Raw genomic sequence first — 23,953 nt, 5'->3', positions numbered from 1 at the left:
ATTACAACACTTTCCAGCATTGTAAATTTTAAAAAATTTTCCCCCTTAAATTTTCAGAAATATCAGCCTTATAATATTAGCATTAAATCATAGAATGATCACATTTATGATGATAATGAAATAATATTGCACAATATAGCATATTCATTCGAAAAAATTAGCAAAATCTGTAAAATCATTTTATTTAAGATTAGAGGAATTTTTTTTCATATCATCTTTTATGAATCAACAACTTATGAAGCTTCCCAAATTTGAAAAAAAATAATATTAAATTGCTTCAAATATTCTTGAAATGCTTATTAAACATCACATAACATGAAAATAATAAGCAAGCATTGATGCAATGTAGAGATAATATGGGCTATATATGCAACAAACAAATCTCTTCCTACACTATTCCGATCAAATCCTAAAGGAAAAATGAGCTGTATATTTTTAATATATTTCTCCTTATTAGCTTATTACGTCTACGGAACTCAACTTCCAACCATGTCAAAAAAGGAGTTGCTAAATATACTTGATTGTATCAGTGATTGTAAGTAGATTCTAATTGATTTTAATATTATCCGTATAATTATTCTACGAAAAATACAATGCAATACATAAATTCAATTCTAAAAGCTGCTTTAACAGTTTTGGTATTTATTCCAGATGAATTCAATAATGCCAAAACAAATTATTTTGTACATTAATATTAATCAAATATATTGAAATGATGCAATAACAAATTCAGCCAGTAAAATTTTTATTTTATTTGAAAAAGTCGTAAAATTTGCAAAATGTCAAAAACTATTGAAATCTAAAATTACTTGGGAAGCCAAAAAACAATACTCTTAGTAGTATACCGCGCGATCTATGCGGCGGAAGTGACGTCATCATGGAAAGTCAATGGGTGCTTATTTCTGCCTCAACCGGAAGTTGTTTATTTCTGCCCGCCCATAAACCGGAAGTGACTTATTTCTGCCCGCCTATAAACCGGAAGTTGCTTATTTCTGCCCGCCTGAAAATCGAAACTTCGTCTGCAACGTCATGGGGAGCTTATTTCTTTTTTTTCTTAAGCCTAACATATTTTTAGTTTCGGTTTCTGTTTTTAAATTAGTTTCGTTTTTTAAATATTATTTCAATTTATTAGTTTTTGAGGGTGGCAACACTTGTTATTTTTAATATTAGTTTTTAAGAATGGCAACACTTGTAAACTTTGTTATTTGGGGGAGATATTGTATATTATGAAGTTGTGACGTCATCTTTTATGACATAATGAATAAATGATATCATACTTTACTCTAGTGGCGCCATCTATGTGAGAATTTTAGAAATAAAATAACTTTAAATCTATTTTAATATTTAATTCTGTTTTTAATATTATTTATTAAATATAATTAATGCTGAGGATCGAACTCACGCCATCAAAAAGCCTTCGTGGGTCAGTAGTTGGATATCATAACCACTGACCCACGAATGCTTGGTTAGATATGTGTTAATAAGTTAAACTTTTTTATAGTGAACACGTGTGTAAATGAAAATGATTTGATAACGATATCATCCTACAGTTTCATCGATATATTTTTCACTTAACCTTTTGACAGTTATTAAATAATTATTTCTGCCCCTCTTAATGTTATTATAACTTTCTCTGGGTGGCAACGGTACTGACCATGCACGTGTTAATATTTAACGTGTTCCGTGTGATAACACAACTATTGATTACAGAGCGAGTCATTCTGATAAGATAAAACATGCTAGATCTTGGTCTATGACGTGTGTGTTTAATTCATTTCCTTTCACTTGTGCTGGCTCAAAGTTAACCATGTGACAGTTTAATATTTTTCTGATTGGCTGTTAGAGTTATATTTCCTTTGTTGGCAACGATGAATACTGTGTTGATAACAATTTCCCTATCGTATATAACAAGTTCCTTTACTCTGGCGTGAGTAGTTACTTCTTGAAAATTGTTAATATTTATTTCTTAAGTGTAGTTTTGCAGTATTTAGGTAGTTATGGCAGCCAACTCTTCATTAAAAAGAAAACACATTGAAATTCAAGTAAGTACTTATTATTTTCTTTACCCTTATTTTACGACTGTTCATGCGTAATAATATTTTTATTTTATGTTAATAGATTTCCAGGCTAAACATAATTTTTAATTCTTTTAAATTTCTTTTACTATATGTTTCAATACACCTATTCGAAACTTAGCCTTATATTTTACTCTTAAACTTTACATTAGATATTAATATTCGAATTGGTTAGAAATAGTTGTTTTAAGTAATGTAGTTAACGTCTAAATATTAATAACGTTTTGCTTGTTTGTTTTTCTTGGTGACTCAAAAATATTTTACTTTTTTATTCAGGATGTGCCAAAGAGGAAAGGAGCATTCCAAGAAGGAGCTTATCCCGAACACTATTTTCCTATCGGTGACAACTTCTTCATCCTGGCTAGTACCTTTAATGGAAAATCAGCTATTCATATTCGGAAGTTTAATAAATATGGTGAAGCATACTATCCGTCAACAGTGGGGCTCACTCTTAAGCCGGAACAGTTCACTGTGTGTTTTCAACATGGCCCACCCACCTCCATTTTTGACATCGTTGAAATCAACTTAGCTCTTGAGGCGATCAATGAATACGATAAAAGGGAGTTTTATTTACTCATGGCTGATGACGGCAAGTACACGCTCACTCACGAACACAAGTGTAGAAGCGGACGACTGTACAAGTTCCCCCTAGACATTAGCTTCGCCCAGTGGAACGCCATTAAAAATGTCCAAGAGGAAGTGATATCCAGCTTCCTAACCCTGAAGTTTAAGTCTAGGGATCTCTTGGAGACTTTTAAAATGGTTTCCAAAAGGAATATACCTTTGGAAAAGCCGAACAGCAGCCGCTATGAAGAAGTTGAACGGGACCTCAATAACTGTTTGACACTCGTCTTATACAGACATATAGGTGCGAAGAAAGGTCTCCAACCACCTATGAGAGTGGGGGACGAGGATATTGAAATTGGTGAACTAGCGTCCGTCAAGGATTTTAACGAGTCCTGCATGTTTTTAAACGTTGTAGGGCTAGTTCGTGATTTTGAAAAAGAACTGTGCGAAAACAGGATCTATCCGGAATGTGTTCCATTGATTGACTATCTGAGTGAACAATATTTGAAAGTCATCCGTCTGGATCTATGTATTGCTGCAGCAAGGAAGGATTTTTGTTCTTTCGAAATTTAAATAGTTAAGTTTTTATTATTATTATTATTATTGTCTTTGAAAATAAAATGTATTTAATAACGTTCACACAATTTGTTGTTGTTATTAGGTATTTGTTAAAAATTTTGTGTGAAACTTTCTTTTCCAGAGGAGAAAATGTTTTTCTATTTCAGCAGGCATGACTTTTCTTTTTCAGTATAATACTTTTTTTTCATGTTCTTAAAATAAAATTCTTGCTTAAATTTAAAAAGGAAAAAAAAAAATTCAATACTTGTATAGATATTACTATTTAATTTTATTGAAATTATTGTATACCGTTATTTTTAAGAATGTTTATGAGAGTTAATTTTAACTGTTAGAAATAAAACTGTTATTAGAGAAAAAAAAATAATTTCTAAACATTTTTTTTAAATAGATTATGGATCATTTACTTTCATCAGTTTATACGAAACCAGAACATCCAGGAAGTTTTGGAGGTGTAAATGCTATTTATAATTCTGTGAAAGGTAAAGTGAAGAAAAGTGACGTTAAGAAATGGTTAGAGACTAAAGATTCTTATACTTTGCATAAACCTGTGAAACATAAATTTAAACGGAATCGAGTGATTGTTGGAGGTATAGATGAACAATTTCAAATTGATTTAGTTGACATGCAATCTTTAGCGAAATTTAATAATGGCTTCAAATATTTATTAACTTGTATAGATTGTTTCTCAAAGTATGCGTGGGCTATTCCTATTAAAGACAAATCAGCCAAAAATGTATTGCCAGCTTTAAAAACTATTTTTAGAGAAAGAAAACCTGAGAAACTGCAATCAGATAAAGGAACAGAATTTACTAATAAACTTGTTCAACAATATCTTAAAAATTTAGGAGTTCATTTCTTTACAACGAATAATGAAACTAAATCAAGTATTGTTGAGAGGTTTAACCGTACATTAAAAATGAAGATGTGGAAATACTTTACAGAATATAATACGAAAAAATATATTGACGTCATTTCTAAATTAATCGATAGTTATAATCATACCAAACACAGAAGTATAAAAATGGATCCAGCCTCAGTGAATATCGATAATCAAAAAGAAGTCTGGAATAATTTATATAGTGATAAGGTGAATAATGATAAGCCTGTCTTTCAAATAGGTGACACTGTTCGCATTAGTAAATCAAAACTTACATTTGAAAAAGGATATGAAAATAATTGGACGCGAGAATTATTTGTTATAGATAAAATAATCTCACGAAAACCTATAGTGTATAAATTGATGGATTTAATGAATGAATCAATCGAAGGTACCTTTTATGCAGAAGAATTACAAAAAGTAGTCGATTCTGGATTTTATCCAGTTGAAAAAATAATTAAGAAGAAAAAAATCAATGGAAAGATGCAATATTTTGTTAAATTTCTAGGTTATTCGGATAAGTTTAATGATTGGGTGACGGATGTTCATAAAGTATAAATAGTGAAGCGTATTCGTTAAAGATTCATTTTTAAAAATGTCTTTCTACGTGACGTTACCTTCTGATAGCTCAACGCGATTCTTTCCTGATAATAAAATCTCTCATTTCAAAACTCAATTACCTATACCAGTGGATTTAAGAGGTGAATGGGAAGTAGGTTTATCTGAAATCATTTATCCGCATTCTTGGCTGAACGTTAATGAAACTAATAATTATTTTCAATACAAGATAAATAATGGTAATATCATATCGACTGTTAAGCAAGCAATTGATGTGGGGTGTTATGAATCAATGTTCGATATTGTATCAGCTATACAACTTGCTTTACCTAAAAATCCAAGTCGGTTTACAATAAATTACAATAAAGCTACGAAACGAGTAAAAATTAACGCCGTTCAAGGTTGCAGCCTTCATTTAGAGAAGTTAGGCGAATTGTTAGGATTTCAACGAGATGCAGTCATTACGGGTAACCAGAAAAGCGACTTTGTGGCTGACGCATGGTCTAATTTTTCAGTTTTCTATGTGTACACAGATCTTATTTCACCCCAAATTGTCGGAGATACACAAGCTCCTTTACTGCGGATCGTCCGAATAAAAGGACATGATGGTGAAACTATCAGTCAGTATTATGATAGACCTCAATACTTACCCTTAACGAGACATTCATTTCAAACAATTCAAATCGAACTCAGACTGAATTCAGGAGATTTTGTTCCGTTTGAAAGAGGTAAAGTGATGGCTGTGCTGCATTTCCGAATGCGACAAATACTATAAATATTGCGTGTTTTTTTAAAAAGGCTTCATTTCAAGATAAGTAGTCAAGATGAAAGTACCTTATGTTTGCTGTTCCAAGAAGTTGGAGGAACATTATGCTTCCCAAGGGGGAAACGGTTTACCTTATTATCGTGGTGTGTCGTATCAAAAAGGTTATGGTCTGGGCGGCATATTTAGACGACTATTTAGATCAGCCCTACCATACATTGTTCGCGGGTCAAAAACTGTTGGAAAAGAAGCATTAGTCACAGGATCACGTGTTATGTCCGATGTACTAGCAGGCCAAGATTTGAAAACATCAGCCAAAAATAGAGCAAAAGAGTCGGGTAAAAATCTGGCCAATAAAGCACTTGGGAAAATACAGTCAATGATTGGTAGTGGACGCTATAAAAGAAAACGCAAGACTAAGAAAAAGATCATTTCATCAAAGAAACAGAAAGTGAGAGGACGTGATATTTTCGACTCATCATGACGTTTCTTTTAAAAGGTTCCCCGGAATGTGTGAAGTCTGAACTGGAATTGTTTCAAATGCCCGGCACACAAACAGTTATACAAAGTGGACAGTGGGTTGAATTTCACCCGTTATCGAACGTGTTTGATGGCGGACCCGTTGAATTTCATATATCAGGTTCTGGTGATGAATTTATTGATCTAAGCCAAACTCAGCTTCACGTACAAGCAAAAATTTTAAAAAACGATAATACCAATTTAGCAGCTGATGATAAAATTGGTCCAGTAAATTTATTTCTGCATTCTTTGTTTTCTCAAGTGGATGTTTCTTTAAACGACCGCATTATATCTAATTCCAGTAATACTTATCCTTATCGATCTTACATTGAAACACTTTTAAACCATGGTTATGACAGTAAAACCTCCCAATTGACGGCCGAACTTTATTATAAAGATTCAAACGATGGTCTTAAAAAAAGATCAGATTATTTCAAGTTAAGTGCAACTGTGGATATGATTGGTTGTATTCATAGTGATTTGTTTCATCAAAACAGGTTATTATTAAACATGGTGGATATTAAAATTAAATTAAATCGTAGTAAACCCGAGTTTTGTCTAATAGGAAAGTCGGGATATAAAGTTGTATTAGATAGAATTTCGCTTTTAGTTAGAAAAGTGCGTGTAAGTCCCGGAGTCATTCTAGGACACGCAAAAGCATTAGAAAAAGATACTGCAAAATATCCTATCAATCGAGTGCTCTGTAAAGTGTATTCCATTCCTAAAGGAAACATGTCTTTTGTGCAAGACAATGTATTTGTGGGACAAATTCCTAAACGACTTATCATAGGATGTGTCGAAAATGATGCATTTCATGGAACATTTGAAAAAAATCCTTTTGATTTTAAACATTTCAATTTAAATTTTATCGCCGTCTACGTAGATGGTCAACCAGTCCCCCATAATCCATTGGAACTTAACTTTTCACAAAAACAATATATAAGAGCTTATCAAAATTTATTCATGAGCACTGAGCATATGAGAAGTGATAAAGGTAACTTTATTTCCAGAGAAGAATTTTGTGATGGTTACACTCTGTATGCTTTTGACTTATCACCTGATTTATGTGATGGCGATCATTTCAATTTAATAAAGCACAGTAATTTAAGAGTTGAAATGAAATTTGAGCAACCGTTAGAAAAAACAGTGTGCGTTATTGTGTTCGCAGAATTTGAAAACGTCATAGAAATTAACAAAGCACGTGACATTATATACGATTTTGGAAATTAAACAATGGATGGAAAAAAGATTTATGAAATTTTATCAAAAGATCCAACAACAGCATTTAGATTTAGAGGTGTTTATTCGAGAGACACAACACCCTTATTGCAAGAAAATGAAGCTATTATCGTCAACACTGATGAATCAACTTTACCAGGATCGCATTGGTTAGCTCTGTACATGACGGAAGGAAAAACACTGGAATTTTTCGATTCCTATGGCCATTCTCCAGATTTCTATGGACTTAATGTTTATAAATTATTTAATATTTCTAATGTATGTTGGAATTCTGTATCTTTTCAGTCACTCACATCTAACGTATGTGGAGCCTATTGTATTTTTTTCATTTATAATCGTTGTCGCGATATATCTATGTTATCCATTATTAAAAATCTCAATGTAAATCGAAAAAATGATTTTGTAATGTATCAGTTTGTGAAAAAGAAATTTGGTGTACGTTTTGCTTTCAAACAATAAAATTATTATTTTTTAAAATGTTGTGATATTTTATTTTGTGTTTTTATTTACATACCGTTATTTGCGTTATTTATTTTTAATAAATATTCTCATTTATTAATTCTTTTCTATAAATTATGGAGTTCCCTAAACTTAGGCATTCGTTCACGTGTATTTTGGCTGGTCCAACAGGATGTGGAAAAAGCCAGCTCTGCAAAAAAATAATTGAATCTAAAATTATTGAACCTTTTCCAAAATCGGTTATTTGGTGTTATGGAGCGTATCAAGCTATGTTTGAAACAATACCGAATGTGACATTTCATGAGGGCGTTCCTTCTGATTTAAATACTATTTCAAATGCATTAATTATTCTCGACGATCTTATGTCTGAATTAGGAAGTAATTCCAAATTGACTCATCTGTTTACTAAACATAGTCATCATCGTAATGTGTCCGTCATTTTTATTGTGCAAAATATATTCCATAAAGGTAAAGAGATGCGAGAAATATCTCTAAATGCTCATTATCTAATTCTTTTCAAAAATCCTCGTGATCAAAGTCAAATCACGCATTTAGGCAGACAACTTTATCCAACAAAAGTGAAATTTTTCCAAGAAGTGTATCAAGACGCGACTTCGATACCCTTTGGTTACCTGTTGGTCGATTTGAAACCAGATACGGATGATAATATGCGCCTGCGCACAGGTATATTACCGAAAGATAAAATGATCGTGTACCAGTCACGATAGTCATTTTCCCATTAACCTTTCGTGCTAACTGTAATTTTAGACACTTTAAATCACTTTGCCTTCATTAAATCTCAATTATTTGGAAATTAGTATAAATTAAATCTCGCTAAGAATAAGACAATCAAATGCGATTAGAATGTCGGACAGTAAACACTGTTGTCTCGAGGTCTTAAAAGCTGTGGCTAAATCAAAATCGAAGCGGAAATTTTTAAAACACTGTCCAGCTAAATCTATTAAACATATTTGTGAATGTGTACTTAATTTGTTAAAAGGTAACATTCCTCTAAATAAAAATCAAAAGAAGAAACTTTCACCTTTTAAAAGAAGCTTAAGAAAAATTGTTGACAAAAGAGTTCCTTTATTCCGTAAGAGAGAAGTTCTTGTTCAGCGAGGTGACGGGTTCTTAGGATTTCTGATTCCAGCGGCCATAACAGCTTTAACATCTTTGATCAATGGAACGCGGTAAAAAATTTATCTTAGTTCCAGAAGATAGATTACAAACTAATACTGTGGAATATTTATCCGAGTTGGACAGGCAAATGCATGATATTTTAAAAAATAAAAATATTTCCGACAATGAAAAAGCAGAGTTATATTTACAAATTCTTCAAAAGTATATCAAATTTCCTACTTTTTTGGAAAATAAAAGCGAACCAACTCAAGCAGTGGAGGAAAATGAAGTGGAGGAAAATCCTAAAGAAATTAAAGAAGAAAAAATGACAGAAAGTAATAGCTTGATAGAAACGCAACTCATGAATGTCGTACCCAAGAGTCAAAAGGACCGGGCTAAAGAGCTTTTACAATTCTTACAAGAGAATAAAGAACTTTTAACGTGGACTGAGAAAGGAGAAATTTTGTATAAACAAAAACTTTTACCTGGAACCAACATCACTCATTTAATAAACAATGTATTGAGAAACGAAAAGAAACAACCCAAAGGACAAAAAGAATTTTTCGAAGCATTAAAAGAAATGAAAATACCTGAGAAATTTGTTGTCAATAAAAAAATGTTAAATGACTCACCTTCTCTAGTTGATTCACCAGTATTCTTTGCTAGAAAAAACAGATGGCTGAAATATTAAAATTTTTGTAAAATATTTTTAAAATGCGTTCTTTTAATAAATGAATTTTTTTTTTTAAAAAAAAATGTATCTTTCTTTCATTTTTATGAAAATATTCACTCACACACAGAAACACACACACACAACTCATTCAAAGATTAAAGAACCCCTTTTCCTCATCACCCGAGTGGGGTAAGGGTTAAGACGCGTTTTTTTTAAAGAGGTCAATCGCCAGTAGCCCTAATCCTCTCTTTGGTGGATAGAAGATGTCAAAGGGATACCGTTAGGCTAACCCTAAAGACATTGTTGTTGTTGTTGTTGCAGTCATCAATAACCATATGGAAGGGTGGATAGATCTGGTTGAATTACTCTCTTATCGTAAACGACTCTATAAAGTTTTGTTTCTGGCTTTGTCAACACTTTTCTTCTTTTTGCGTCCCTGCAGATTTTCATTGGGTTGTGAATTGGTATGGTTTCGTTGTTTAGTTCGCATACCATTTTTTTTATGCTCTCAAAATTAATTTTCTGCGAATTTCTAAAGTTGAGGGTAAAACCTCGAACCTTGCAACATTGTTTACCTGTAGCTGTCTCATAGGCATAATTTTTAGCACCACCTGTAAAGAAAACCGTATTTATTGTTATAATAATGAAATGTGTTATAAAAAATATCAACTCTAAATCTTGATCTAGAATAAACTTTAGAAAGATATCAATTATTGTAATATTTAAAAAAAAAATATTACCAGATACATAGGTTGTGATGACATCTCCACCCAGTTCATCTGTGAAATCCCCAAGAAAATTTCCAATCGGAGGATCATTCTCACCGTTGCTTGCATATATGATGGAGTCCGTATCATGATAGAGCACATTTTCTCCCAACTTCTCCATTTCTCCATACAGTTTCAGTCTTGCCCATGCTGTAGTAAAGGCGGCAATAAAAATGTTGGTTGAAACATCTTGTGCAGCAAATTCCTCCTTACACTCCCAAGATATGGCTGCAACTTCTTGAGTTGGGAAATACACATCTTTAATCTAAAAAGAAAACAATAATTTAATGTTGACACAGCTTTAATTAAGGAAAAAATTAAATTCTCAACAATTAATAACTTAATTGAACTTACATTCTTGGTTGGATCACTCAGATGTTTGTTGAATTGGGGAAGTGTCGTTACAAAGTCCAGTTGACCTTTATTACATTTCATCCCCCATCTAAAATAAAATATTTCAAATTATTTCATAAATTTATGCATATCTACATCAAATATTTAAAAAAAAATCGTATTTTTACTTACCGCCCCCAAAAACTGTTCAAAATAAGTTTTGCTACAGCTCGTCTGCCTAGATTTTTAATAATGTTGGAATACTCCAATTTTACTCCTTCTTTTTCAAGGTATTCCTCAATATATTTTAACTTTTTCTCTTCCGTATCACAGTCCTCAGGCCATCCGCTACTCTCTTGTTTTATTTTTAAAAACAAATCTATGAAGGATTTGAAGAGGGAGGAAGAAGAATCTTCAAAGTGATAGATTTCGTGAATCTGAAAATAAAAAATAATTTTTACAACTCTGCATACCTCATGATTTACACGTGTAATAATATTATTTTTCTTACTTCCTTAATTTCGTATCCTTTTTTTAAAGCCATCTTAACCTCCTCTGTAACCCATGTACCAGTCAGTTCTCTTTCCTCATCAGAGTGTTGACACGGGCTCTGTTGTAGAGTTTCCGCACATACTCTACAGAGTGGAAACATTAGTTTCTGGTTGGATCTATAAGGCAGAACAGGTAAATACAACCGTCTAGGTGGTACGACGCTGCATTTTATAAGGCCAAAGTAATTCTCCAGAGAGGAAAAACCTTCAGTAATAATAGTGGGATGGCCTACTGGATATTTACAGTATTTGTTCACCTGTGTAAAAAAAAAAAAATATATATATATATATATATATATATATATATATATATATTTTAATCAGAAATCACTAATGAACTTTAAAAAAAATAAATTTATTATACAATAATAAATTTAACATTTAAAAAGGGAGGTAATAAAAAATTATAATTACCCATGGGTATAAAGAAGTAAAATCAACATATTTCGCACTTCCTTCATAGAACAATTTTAGAGCATTGGTACGGCCACCATAGAAAGCATCCCTCGGAAATAACCTGTCTTTCAATTTGTGAGTTTGTAAAAACTGCATCAATTCAACATCAGTTGATTTTAGCCTGTTGAACTCATGTTCCCAACACTCTACAACAGTGTATCCTTTAGATCTTAGTTTTGTTGTTGTTTCCACTGTTGATTGCCTCAGTGCGCTCATCGTAACGTTTTTGTATGGGTGGATTTGATCCCCATCGTAACACTGCTCACAGCCGTGATAAAAGCACCCCTTTAAATAGAAAACTAAAATTAATATATATATATATATATATATATATATATATATACAAAAAAAAAATACAGTATAACACAGAACTTACGTGAAATTGATACACAGTGTTTGTATCTTTGCAGTATCCATCCACAAAATTATTTTCAATTTTAAATTCACCAGTGTTGTTGAGAGCATGAGAAATGAATATGTTGTTCTTCCGTGCTGTATAATCCAGCCAACGAATCGAATCTGGGCTATAATTTATCCTTGTAACATATCCAGATACTGGCACCATCGCTATTGTGTTGGGTTGTATGTGTCCACTCCTAAATACTGCCATACTTGAAGATGCAATAGTAACATACCTAAATATTAACAAAAAAAAATAACATGTTTCAAAGACTAAACTATTAAAAAAAAAAAAAAATACATTCATAGTCGTACAGAATAATTTCTCAATAATACGCATTTGAAAAAAAAAAGTTTCTTACTCAAATGGATCAACTCCTCCAACATCTAAGAACTGTTCTCGGTATAACAAGCAAGAGCGTCTCAAAATATCACAGTCTGATCTAAAATAAATAAAACAAAATAATTTTTTTTTCAAAAAAAAAAAAAAAAAAAAAAAAAAAAAAAAAAAAAAATTATTTAAAGAATAAAATACTTTTTATCTCTTTACCTGCAATAGGATAAAATTTCTTCTTGAAAATTAAAAGTTTTCTCCTTCTGTTGTTCATACCATATATAGAACTTGTCTCTAGCCGAACCATTCATTGCATCGGGTGCATAGAAATGTGCATCAGGAATAGGTCCAATGTATGACTGGTTTTCTGGGGTGTTAAACAGATGAGGAAAGTACCCTTTACACAATTCTTCTAACCCGAAACATGCTGGCAGTTTAGACAATGCCATTGGCATGAAATTGATGGAGTCAATGATACGCAACTGTAATGCCTTGTGTTGGATGAGCATGATTAATGAACCATTGGGTATGATGTCAGGCTTAGTTCCTTGATGAAGTAGCCAGGATAGTATAAACTGACCGTCAAATCTAGAAGAAAAAAAAACATTATACTGAACTAATAATAATAATTTTGGTATAATATTATATTTTTCTGAGCAAAAAGAAGAAAAAAAATTCTTAAAATAAAAGAAAAAAATCACTTACGCTTTCATATTGTGTGCTATAGCAGTATAACCTTTATGCTTCTTATCAAACAGCCATGTACAAAAATCATGACAAGCATTATATCCTTTGAACACATATTCTTCTCCTTCTGCAGTTTGAGCTACAGCCAGATTAACAACATGCTCTCCTGTTGTTTGATCTGTTTCAAAATCGAAAAAAATAAGTTTTTCTGATGGGGGCTTAGCAGTGGTTTTTTGCAAGTAGCACTTATGTTCTGCCACTATCACGTTTTTGTTACATGATGCACATTTTGTTGTATAGCATTGATGCGATGTTTCGGGACAAAGTCGTCTCTGCAATACCTTCCGGCAATTTCCACATTGATAAATCTAAATCAAATAAATCAGCTGTTAGAAAAAAATTAACACACAACTTTCATAACAAAATATATCGAGGTAAACTAACTTTATCACACAAGGATGATTGTTGATTTCCTTCCTTATTCTTGTGTGCTAAGAAACAATCCTCGGATTGACACATGCGATTACAATCAGGGCAACGTTTTTTATCCATATCCACCGGACAGTTAGTTCTGCGACAAATCCAGCAAGCATTCACACATCGATGATCTTCAAAGCGATTGTAGGGCTTGTCACATGTTTCGCAGTAAAAGTTGCTGGCATAAAATCCTCTTAAATTTTTTATGACATCAAAATGGTTATTGTGCAACCACAGAGTGATTCTCCGCGGCCTAATGGTTGATTCATCTTTATATGAAACCTAATAAAAATTATCAAGCTCATATTACAAGTTATAAATTAGATGAAACTTAAAATACACTCACTACGAAAAAAAAAATTTTTTTTTTGAGTGAAATTAAATGAAATTAATTTGAATGAAATTAAAAAAAATAAAGAACAAATTTCAATCAGCCTATTAAATGAGTTTTTTGAAAAACTTATGTTAGAAATTAATTTTTAAAAGGTGTGCTCTTTTTTTTTAAAAAAAAAAATAAACATATGAAGGAATTAAACTACATGGTAATACAAACAAAGAAAAAATTTTAAACATTAGTAATTTATAATGGAATTTAATATAAAATAGAATTTAAAGTAAAATATAATTTAACACTAAATAGAATTTAATATAATATAAAATTTGATATGAAATAGAATTTAATATAAAGTAGGATTTAATGAAGAAAAAATATAACGAACTCACCGCATTCAGATTCGTTGTTGAGATAACTACTATCTGTATATTCAGATGGTCTTCAAATTTTTTTATCTCTCTGTAAGAGCAAGGCCCTAGAGGAACATTTGCAGCTTCATGCAAGTTTTTCGCTCGTATCATAAGCGCAGGTCTTCTCTTGTCTCGTAATGCATGTATAGCTGCTCTATCATTATCTAAGTGAGCAATTGCGTACACTATGGCTTTAGCGCAGCACAAACCTTCATTATCAGAGGGTATTGTCAAAATTGAAGTCTTCTTCAAACTGTCCAACTTTTCATTTATCACTCGGTGTGTACGGCCAGCTCCAACATCCCGCAAAATGGTTATGGCATCAATTAAAAAACCATTGTCCAGTTCAATCGTATTTTTTGATTGCAGCACTTTCAACACAGCAGACATAATTTTCTCCACTGTCATCTCAGCGCAGGGCATCAATTTCGTAGAAATCGGCTTGTCTAAACCATCGGCTTGAATGCAAATTCTAACAAGATCATTAGCTTTCAAATTCCAGCAGACCTTTTTCAAAATCTTATTAAACAACTGCCCTACCAATTCTACCGATACATCTACGAGGGGAGTGTTAAGTAAATCATCTGGCAATTTATCTTGATCGATTATTGCTCTGTAGGAAACTTCATCACCTTGATATTTTACAGTTCGTCGACGAGATAATTGTTGAAGCATAATGGCTGGACTTAACTAAAAGAAGAAGACATTTTTTTAAAAAACTGAATAATGTAATATAACATTTAAAGAAAAAAATGTTAGACTAAACCTACATCAATAGGCTCAGGAGGAGTGCGTTCTATGAATGGAGATCCAACAGTAGAAGGTCCAGGCTGAGTCTATTAAAAATAATAACAATAATTTTATGTAATAAGATAATATATTTTTAACTGAAATAGTATATGATATTTATTTTTAACTAAGATAAAGTTTAAAATATTAAACAATAATATTTTTTACCTCAAATCCAGAACCCACTTGATAACAAATAGGCAAATTTTGAAAAACCTGAGTCGCCTCCGCAAAACCTTGCGTGATATCTCCGATTAAATGATTGTCATCTTCGAAAAATTCTTGCGTGAGTTCTCCCAAAAGCTATAATAAAAGTTGTTAATTAAAAAATAACTATGCTAAATTGATATTAATATTTTTTCTACAAAAATAAAATAAAATAACCTATTATTACCTCATCATCTGTTTCATTGAACTCAAAACCTGGTTCATTAAAATTAAATTCACTTCCCTCATCATCATTCTATAAAAATAAAAAATTATTTCACGATAAATTAACAAAAAAAGGCAGTAAAATAATTCAAACTGTTGTATAGAAATAACTTTGCGAATTTTATAAATAAAAGCAGCTTATTAACTCAAATATACAAAAGAACTTTAAAATGAAATAAAATCAGAACTCAAAGGTAAATAATTTCAATAACATGCGTTAACAAAGTTCTACAACGTACTTATCGCCATACAGAAACAATGTAATAAATAGTATGCAAATTATTATTTAATGAAATATAAATAACAAATAATTAAACTTAAGATGCTTCGCTTAATTTAAATAATATAGAAAAAATTAATCAATAAGTAAAATAAAAAACAATTAATTTAACTAGAAATTGATTTATAAAATAATGAGAGAAATATTTCTTACTTTTTCAGAATCTCTTGATCGCTTTGACATGGTTTATCCTTTATAAGACGAATACACCGAATATACTCTGAAAAATAAACTAATCCTAACGATACCACTACGTCTGGTATAATATTCTCAACTTAATTGTTTTTCCGTGAAGCAGTTCTATATATATACTGGTTATTATCAATACTCATTTATATAGATAAGCTCTAACTATGTCCTTCCCATAACCCCTCTATGTAGATAAGCTAGATCCCCCTTATGGTTGTGATTAATAAAATACGGATAAAACTCAAAGCATACCTATCTTGTTAATTTTTGTGAGAAATAGTAACAATCCCACGCTCAATAATCAGTGGTAAACTTTAATTTCTCACATTTTGATAAAATTCTCCCGGATAAAACAAAATAACCCGGATAAAACTCAACTGTCACACAGTGAGATTTATCTTGTTAAATTTCATGAGAAATCCACACTCTGATATCAGTATAAACTAATATGTTAAACTTATGATTCAAATTAGTTTGTATAGATAAAACTAAATCGTGGTGAACAGAACTTATCTTTGTAAAATTTTGTGAGAAATGACTCTCCCATGTTCCGTAATCAGTATCCGTTAAAGTCTATTGATACTTTTTAAATGTACTCTTAATTTGAAAATAAAGATAAGTTACTTGTATTATTATAATATTAAATAAAATGAATAATAAAATGAATGTGTTTTGAATATAAAATTTCAAGCGACAAAATTTTTCATTATATGTTTTTTAAATTTGAAATAATTCTTCTAAAATTGTAAGTTATTTAATCTATAATTGATAATAAAATGTTAACATGAAGTCAATCATTTTCAAATAAAAATTAAATTAATTCAAATGTTTTTTTCTTCTTCTTCTGCATGTTAAAAAATAAGTAATTTCAAGTTTTAATAAAAATTAAATTATTTCAGTTGATAAAATTATACGTTTAAAGATGAAACAAATAAAAATAATAATAATGTTTATAAATGTATTAAAATATATGATTGAACACCTTAGATATATTGTTATATATTAAATTTTAATAAGATAATTTTTCATGAAATAAAATTTATATTTCTTAAATATCTATATTAATACGTCTTGCAAAATAGCAAAAAAATAAATAAATAAATAAAAAGGTGTAATCAAAGCCATCTGTTCAGTTTTCGCAACCCCTTCTTGGCTTCAAACTAACCATAGGAGGTTTTCGTGGTTTTCCTCTTTAGGTAACGTCTTAAAGGCCTCTTCTAAGACATGCATTATCTAGAAGTTCCCTTATCTTCTGGGTTCAAAAAGGACAAGACTACATTTGATTGTGTTCAATATACAAAGGTTTAACTTATTTGCACATATCTAACCAAGCATTCGTGGATCAGTGGTTATGATATCCAACTACTGACCCACGAAGGCTTTTTGATGGCGTGAGTTCGATCCTCAGCATTAATTATATTTAATAAATAATATTAAAAACAGAATTAAATATTAAAATAGATTTAAAGTTATTTTATTTCTAAAATTCTCACATAGATGGCGCCACTAGAGTAAAGTATGATATCATTTATTCATTATGTCATAAAAGATGACGTCACAACTTCATAATATACAATATCTCCCCCAAATAACAAAGTTTACAAGTGTTGCCATTCTTAAAAACTAATATTAAAAATAACAAGTGTTGCCACCCTCAAAAACTAATAAATTGAAATAATATTTAAAAAACGAAACTAATTTAAAAACAGAAACCGAAACTAAAAATATGTTAGGCTTAAGAAAAAAAAGAAATAAGCTCCCCATGACGTTGCAGACGAAGTTTCGATTTTCAGGCGGGCAGAAATAAGCAACTTCCGGTTTATAGGCTGGCAGAAATAAGTCACTTCCGGTTTATGGGCGGGCAGAAATAAACAACTTCCGGTTGAGGCAGAAATAAGCACCCATTGACTTTCCATGATGACGTCACTTCCGCCGCATAGATCGCGCGGTATACTACTACTCTTGTATATTTACTAAAAAAATTGCTAAATAATTTAGAATTATTTAGCTCGTAATGAAACAATCATTGCTCTCTTTTTTGGGCAGCAAAATTGCTTTAAAATTTTGCTTTAAAATTGAAAAAAGGGCTTAAGACAGATAATAAAGTGTAAGACTACTTTATTATCTGTATGTGGATTCTAATGTTATCTATATAAATTTAGTATAAGTTTATAGATTTTATTATTTAAGAATGTAGAATATTGATTTTCGAGTAATTTGGCAATAAAGTTGCTGTTCTTTAATTTTAATTGCGTCACGTAATATAATTTAGTGAAACCTCTTTGCAGTTGAATTAGGATTTTTTTCCAGCCACTATTACGCTTATGACTGAAGATGAGCGAAACGTTTTCCATCATTTAGATTTTTTTTTTGCAATATTTAAAGGATAAATTTGCAATATTTTATGAACGAATATCAGCTCAATTCTAAAATCTAATTAAATCTAATCTAATTTGAAATGAAAAGAATGAAGCCAAATTTAAGGAACAGCGCAAATGCTTCCAAATGTTTCTTTTAACACTATTAAAACAAAGTGAGAAGGAAATTAAAATATAAAAGCTCGAGTAATAAATAAGCCTAAGAAAAGAGAGAGTGAAATAAAATCAGATCACGAAACAGCATGAAAAGTGAACTGTTACGGGAATTGGGGAGAATCGAATTTTCTTTAAGGGGACCCTGAATCCCGCAGAATTCCGTATACCGTCCATGTTAAAAAGGTCATTTTTACTGTACCTTTTCCCAGAATTTTACGAAGATAACGGCTTGAAATTTTTTTACATGATATGAGCTTTATAAATTGATTAACATGAGCTTTTATAAATTGTTTATTTCAAACTAAAAATTTTTAGTTGAGCAATGTCAAAAAAAGGCAAAAAACAGAAGATTTTAAACTTTAAATATTTTTAAAATTATACTTAATAAATTTTTCTACAAAAGCTCTTGAATTAACTCTGTTGAATTAAAGTATAACACTTTATATAAATATTGTTAATTTTTTTTTTAACTCTGTAACTTTATTATTTTTTTAGAAAAGGTACTTCTAGTTTCAATAAAACTCATTTTGAGATACGAGGCAAAATTCTAATTTCACATTAAAAAATGAATAAAAACCTTTAATCATAAGTTTCTTATTATTTTCCTTGTTTTTATACATATATACACTTTATTACTTAGATTAAGATATATTAAGTTAGTAACATTATGGTCTTAAAGCCTAAAAATATGTGGAACGTAAAATGATTTTTTTTTAGAAAAATACTCATATTTGAAGAATTTTTATTGTAAAAATGGATGAATTATAATTTAAAATGATAGATACATTAACACTGCTATTTATTAATCAAACAATAATAAAAAACATTAATAAAAGAAAATGTAGCAATTAATGACATTCAAAGCAACATTTTAAAATGCTGCTGATAATAAATGAAGCAAAATGAATTATTACATTTTTCGATGTTTGTTCATCCGTCAGACTTTCGAACAAATCACAGCTACTTATCTTACGTCTAGAAGTAGAATTGTCTAATGAGATTTTATCGACATGGTTACATTGTATTTTTGATTCTCTTCCCCCAAAATTAAAAGCCTTACGCTTTTTAAAAATATTTCCAGTGCGACCCATGGCAAAAAACTGAATCAAAATCAAAACACATGTTTCAAAATATCAACAAAAACAAATAAGAAGATAGCTTATTTAACAAAAACAAAGAGTTTTTAAACGTAATAAAGATAAAACAAAACAAAAATAATATATTATTAACAAAAAATAGTTAAAATGAACAAATGATTCTAAAAATATCAAAACAGCATATTTGCTTCGTAATATTTCTAAAAGATAAACAGAGTTCATGAAGTGAAAGTATAACAATCGTTAACTTAAATAAAGAGTAATCTAATAAAGCTAAAATAAGTAAAAATTATTAGCTGCATTCTTATTATACAATTTGAAGCGAAATTAAATCGAAGCGATGTCAAATGTCGTCTGCATTGAAACCGAAACCATTTCGTCTGCTCGAATTTTTTGACATACCTGAGTGTTTCGAAAAATAAATTAAAATACTTCTACGAATCGGAGAAGTATAAACTGGTATCGTTGGAAAGAAGAAAGTTCAAATTATTCAACGAAATGAAAAAAATATTTTCGAAAATTTTGATATTTTTCACTTTTTGGGTCCCAACCGACACATATTTGTTTTTACATTTGTTTTAAATCACTTTTGGTAATATATTGTATAGCTAGAAATGAATATCAGCAAAATACTGGGTAGTATAATAATTTTTTGTTAATTTTCTTTATACTCTTAGCGTTAGTTTGTGTATCGAAACACTGAGTATTAAAAGTTGTCAGTTTTATGTAATAAATATTATAAAATAAGTATAAAATTATCATTTCTTATCATCGTGATAGCTCAGAGGATTGAGCGTTTGCCTTCCAGTGAGGTGAACCGGACTGGAATCCCAGCGATGGCTGTTCGATACGAATTCCGCATCCGGCTTGCACTGACCACAGTGCTGACGTAAAATATCCTTATTGATAGACAGATCATGGGTTAGAGTGCCCCTGCAATTAGGCTAACCATTTGGGTTTTCGTGGTTTTCCTCTGCATGCAACGCAAATGCGGGTTAGTTCCATCAAAAAGTCCTCTACAAAGGCGAATTTTTTCCAATATTTGATCCAGGAGTTCTCTTGTCTTCTGGGTTGGGTTCAAAATTACAAGGCTTCGAAGTTAAATATTAGTAGTCATAAACCCATAAAAATGGGTCGGCTGTTCAACGACGGTTATAAAATAAAATAAAATTGATTGTTGTTTATCCCTTAAACCTCTTACCGATAAAGATTCCTAAAATGTCGTTCACCGTTTAAATTGAATCTTTATTTACAAAAGATCGATAATTGTATGAAATTGATTTACGTACATTTCTTTGATTATAATTATGCAAAATTTTAAATCTTCGCTTTTCGATTAAAGAAATGGGAAAAAAAACTTCTAAATTTCTTACAAGTAAGCGATAAAAGTATAGTTAGTAGAATCATTTTTGAGACTTGTAAAAACAAATAATTAGCAAATATAAATTATATATTTTAACGAAACAAGGAGCGATGTTATTTAGTTAATCAAATGAAACAGCATATTTGTAATGATATAAAATATTGAGTAATAATTGGAATGACAAGTTTCTTCTTTTTTTTTCAAAATCAAAAGTTTATTTAATATAAAAGTCCCAGAACGATTGCATAAATGCCTTAGTAATTAGTTTTTTAATCTGTAATCATTAGTAATAATTTAGTTCTTTATTTAAAGTATAAATTATTACATTAACCTTGAAGTATAAACTACTTACAAAAATGATTAGGATATATCCTACACGGCATTGATGTTATATGTTAACATTAAGTAACATATTTTTCATCATTGTTGCCTTTGCCCAGAACAAGAAATATTTTTTGACACAATTACGTTAATATTCAAATTTTTAAAACCCGATTTAGAAACTAATATATTATAAACTGTTTTTCTGCTCTTACGCCGCAAGAGCAGAAAAATAGTTAATAATATATTAACACACAGTTAAACAAGTCAAAAAACAGTTAATAATATATTACACATGTATAAGTAAACGGAATGTATAAATGAATGCACAAACAGAATTTTAACACGTTGATTACATCGAGAATACTCATACGAATAATTTGTAAGCGTAAACAAACTCGTCTCCCGATATGAAATATCCCAAAATTATTACAAATTTTATTTCAAAAAATAAAAATAGCAATAGCAATAATTATAGCAAAAAATATTGCTCTTTAATTTATTTATATTTTTCATTAATTTAATATGACAAGGTTTTTTACAAATGTGCATTTATGCATACAAAAAAGATGCATTTCAAAATTTTAATAAAAATTTGTTAATTAAAAGTCATGTCAAAAAAAATAAAACAAAAGTACTCATACTACTTTTATATACTTGGCAAATGTTTACTTCAAATGAGCGAATTCACGTTTAAAAAAAATTACACGTTTATAATTATAACTTTTTTAATAACTGAAGAAGAAAGAAGAACGGATTTCGTAACAGATTTACATTTTTTATAAGATAACGTTTAAAATCAAACTGAATTAATATATAACAAATAAGTTCGCTGCTACATCCCATATACTATGTGGTCCTACTGTTTTCACTAGTGCTATCCCATAACCTCATGGAGTTGCTGCCATCTGATTTGTTCTAATGTGAAGTTACTTCGACTTTTTTGTAGAGAAGAAAAAGAGTTGAACGGTAGTTGACGATTTCACATTCAATTTGGTTCTTTCTTTCTATTTTTAATTTACGTCGCACTAGAGCTGCGCAATGGGCTATTGGCGACGGTCTGAGAAATATCCCTGAGAATGATCTGGAGACAACATGCATACATCACATCTCTTTTTTCAGATAGGACAAATTCACACAACCTTCAGTCATGAGGTCGTGGGTTCGATCCTCGCCGGCCGAAGACTCCCCGTGTAGTAAATGGTGACTGATGCACGTTAAATCTGTCGAGTCTCAAAGTCCTCCATGTTCCCACAACAAATCAATACCTCTGGGGGTACTGATCCAGGAGTTTCCTTGTCTTCTGGATTGGTTCAAAATTACAAGGCTTCGGAGTTGAACGTAAGTAGTCGTAAACCCATGAAATTGGGTTGGCTGTTCAACGACGGTTATAAAATAAAAAAACCTTCAGTCATGGTTTTTCTCTCCATGTAATGCAAATGCGTTCTAAATTAGTTCTTTCAAAAAGTCCTCCAAGAAGGCAAATTTTTCCACTACTTGATCCCTTGTCTTCTGGATTGGGTTCAGAATTACAAGGCTGCGGAGTTGAACATTAGTAGTCGTAAACTCAAAAAATTGGGTCTGTTGTTCAATGTCGGTTATAAAATATAAAACCCTCAGCCATCCTCATATCATAATTTTGGCCTGAACCAGATGACGATCATTCTCCAATCAAATACCCCCAGTGGTATAGATTTGCGATGGGAAATCGAAGGCTTTCGTGACCCCTACAGATTTAGCATACATCAGTCCCCATTTTGCATACACGAAGTCTTCGCCTTGTGGGATCGAACTCATGACTTCTCATACGCGGTAAAAGTATAGCACACTTACAAGAGTCAGAGTTGAAATTTGGGTTAAGTTTATCGAATTTTCACTATTCGTGATCGCAATGCTCGAATACGAAATCTAGGGAGAAGACCGCTCCCTTTTCTTGACTATCCTCCCTTTCTTCTCCTCCTGTACTCAGTTGTATGGAAATGCACTACGATATTTTCCCATTCTGATATATGTTTTTGAGTGTGATTGTCAAAAATAATTTCCATGCAATTTTCAGTTCGATATAGTTTCCTAACTCAAAAGTTTCTTATTTACTTGAAAATCAAGACAGGAACTATAATACTTCCTGCTCCTATGATTATCCACACGCTAATGGTGAATGCAGGCGAAAAGTTGCCCTAGGCAGAAATTTCTGTTCTGTGCCAAATTCGATATCCAATGTGTGATAACCATTTTAATCGTATTGTGTATGAGTTCTCTTAAAGATTCCAGCAAATCAATGCATATTTAAAAGAAAATCACTAACTAAATTTATTTTTATAGCAAAGGACTTTCCAGCTTGTCAGCGATTTTTAAAATGCAATGATATGATGGCTGAAGATGTAAGTAGATTATTGGCATGAATTTATTTTGCAATAACATTGCACAATTTTAATAGGGGATATTATTAGACATAAATTTTATAAATACAAAGCTGCTAAAGGTACTTTAATTTTAATTTTAATAAGTAAACTACTTATCATTCTAAAATAATTAAAAAGTCTTAGCGTGATGTATGCAAAGTGTTGTTAAAATCATGAGGCAAACTTGGAATGGAGGTTGGCTCATCATAAGAATTAAGAATTGCATAGGAACCCATGACCGAAAATATCATCGTTTTCCGCAAGGGGCGCTTCCCTATTATGAACTGTTTCCACGTGTCCCTTCGAAAAAGTACTTTTATTTATCTAAAGTATCACAGTTTTAATGTTTTGTAATAATTATTTTATTTTA

General features: G+C 30.8%; 4 protein-coding genes across 4 annotated transcripts in view; 2 read left to right on the top strand and 2 right to left on the bottom strand.

Annotated features, from left to right (window-relative positions):
- Positions 1–304: 304 nt before the first annotated feature.
- The window catches only part of LOC122268836 (uncharacterized), a 32,738-nt gene continuing 9,089 nt past the window's right edge, over positions 305–23,953 (top strand). The window contains exons 1-2 of the mRNA XM_043039354.3: positions 305–535; positions 23,504–23,562. Of these exons, the coding sequence (XP_042895288.1) occupies positions 421–535; positions 23,504–23,562 (174 nt within the window). The 5' untranslated portion in view covers positions 305–420. The remainder of the gene's footprint in view (positions 536–23,503; positions 23,563–23,953) is intronic.
- LOC147807136 (uncharacterized) lies at positions 842–3,286 on the top strand. The gene is made up of 2 exons (XM_087167834.1): positions 842–2,042; positions 2,352–3,286. Exons 1-2 carry the CDS (start codon positions 1,998–2,000, stop codon positions 3,213–3,215), a joined length of 909 nt encoding a protein of 302 aa, XP_087023960.1. The 5' UTR covers positions 842–1,997; the 3' UTR covers positions 3,216–3,286.
- LOC147807135 (uncharacterized) lies at positions 9,665–13,867 on the bottom strand. Its single transcript, XM_087167832.1, has 10 exons — positions 13,400–13,867; positions 12,974–13,323; positions 12,485–12,856; positions 12,297–12,377; positions 11,912–12,170; positions 11,494–11,820; positions 11,040–11,336; positions 10,721–10,965; positions 10,550–10,637; positions 9,665–10,460 (listed from the first exon to the last, which is right to left on the bottom strand). Exons 1-10 carry the CDS (start codon positions 13,505–13,507, stop codon positions 9,753–9,755), a joined length of 2,835 nt encoding a protein of 944 aa, XP_087023958.1. The 5' UTR covers positions 13,508–13,867; the 3' UTR covers positions 9,665–9,752.
- Positions 13,944–17,823, bottom strand: LOC147807134 (uncharacterized). Its single transcript, XM_087167833.1, has 5 exons — positions 15,831–17,823; positions 15,360–15,428; positions 15,134–15,268; positions 14,947–15,012; positions 13,944–14,866 (listed from the first exon to the last, which is right to left on the bottom strand). Exons 1-5 carry the CDS (start codon positions 15,858–15,860, stop codon positions 14,042–14,044), a joined length of 1,125 nt encoding a protein of 374 aa, XP_087023959.1. The 5' UTR covers positions 15,861–17,823; the 3' UTR covers positions 13,944–14,041.

This window comes from Parasteatoda tepidariorum, chromosome 7 (genome assembly GCF_982258835.1).
Source record: "Parasteatoda tepidariorum strain Cologne lab strain chromosome 7, Ptep-v5.0, whole genome shotgun sequence".
NCBI classification, from domain to species: Eukaryota; Metazoa; Arthropoda; class Arachnida; order Araneae; family Theridiidae; genus Parasteatoda; species Parasteatoda tepidariorum.
This window is presented reverse-complemented; position numbering and strand designations above follow the sequence as displayed.

What these genes read in the sequence shown, in the direction of transcription:
- LOC147807136 (XM_087167834.1), top strand. Translation starts at nt 1,998, where the DNA reads ATGGCAGCCAACTCTTCATTAAAAAGAAAACACATTGAAATTCAA. An exon ending in GAAAACACATTGAAATTCAA is followed by an intron (nt 2,043 to 2,351) that starts GTAAGTACTTAT and finishes TTTTTTATTCAG; the next exon opens with GATGTGCCAAAGAGGAAAGG.
- LOC147807135 (XM_087167832.1), bottom strand. Translation starts at nt 13,507, where the DNA reads ATGGATAAAAAACGTTGCCCTGATTGTAATCGCATGTGTCAATCCGAG. An exon ending in GGAGGAGTTGATCCATTTGA is followed by an intron (nt 12,171 to 12,296) that starts GTAAGAAACTTT and finishes GTTAATATTTAG; the next exon opens with GTATGTTACTATTGCATCTT. An exon ending in TGAGTGATCCAACCAAGAAT is followed by an intron (nt 10,461 to 10,549) that starts GTAAGTTCAATT and finishes TTTTCTTTTTAG; the next exon opens with ATTAAAGATGTGTATTTCCC.
- LOC147807134 (XM_087167833.1), bottom strand. Translation starts at nt 15,860, where the DNA reads ATGTCAAAGCGATCAAGAGATTCTGAAAAA. An exon ending in AAGTGGGTTCTGGATTTGAG is followed by an intron (nt 15,013 to 15,133) that starts GTAAAAAATATT and finishes TATTTTTAATAG; the next exon opens with ACTCAGCCTGGACCTTCTAC. An exon ending in CTCCTCCTGAGCCTATTGAT is followed by an intron (nt 14,867 to 14,946) that starts GTAGGTTTAGTC and finishes TTCTTCTTTTAG; the next exon opens with TTAAGTCCAGCCATTATGCT.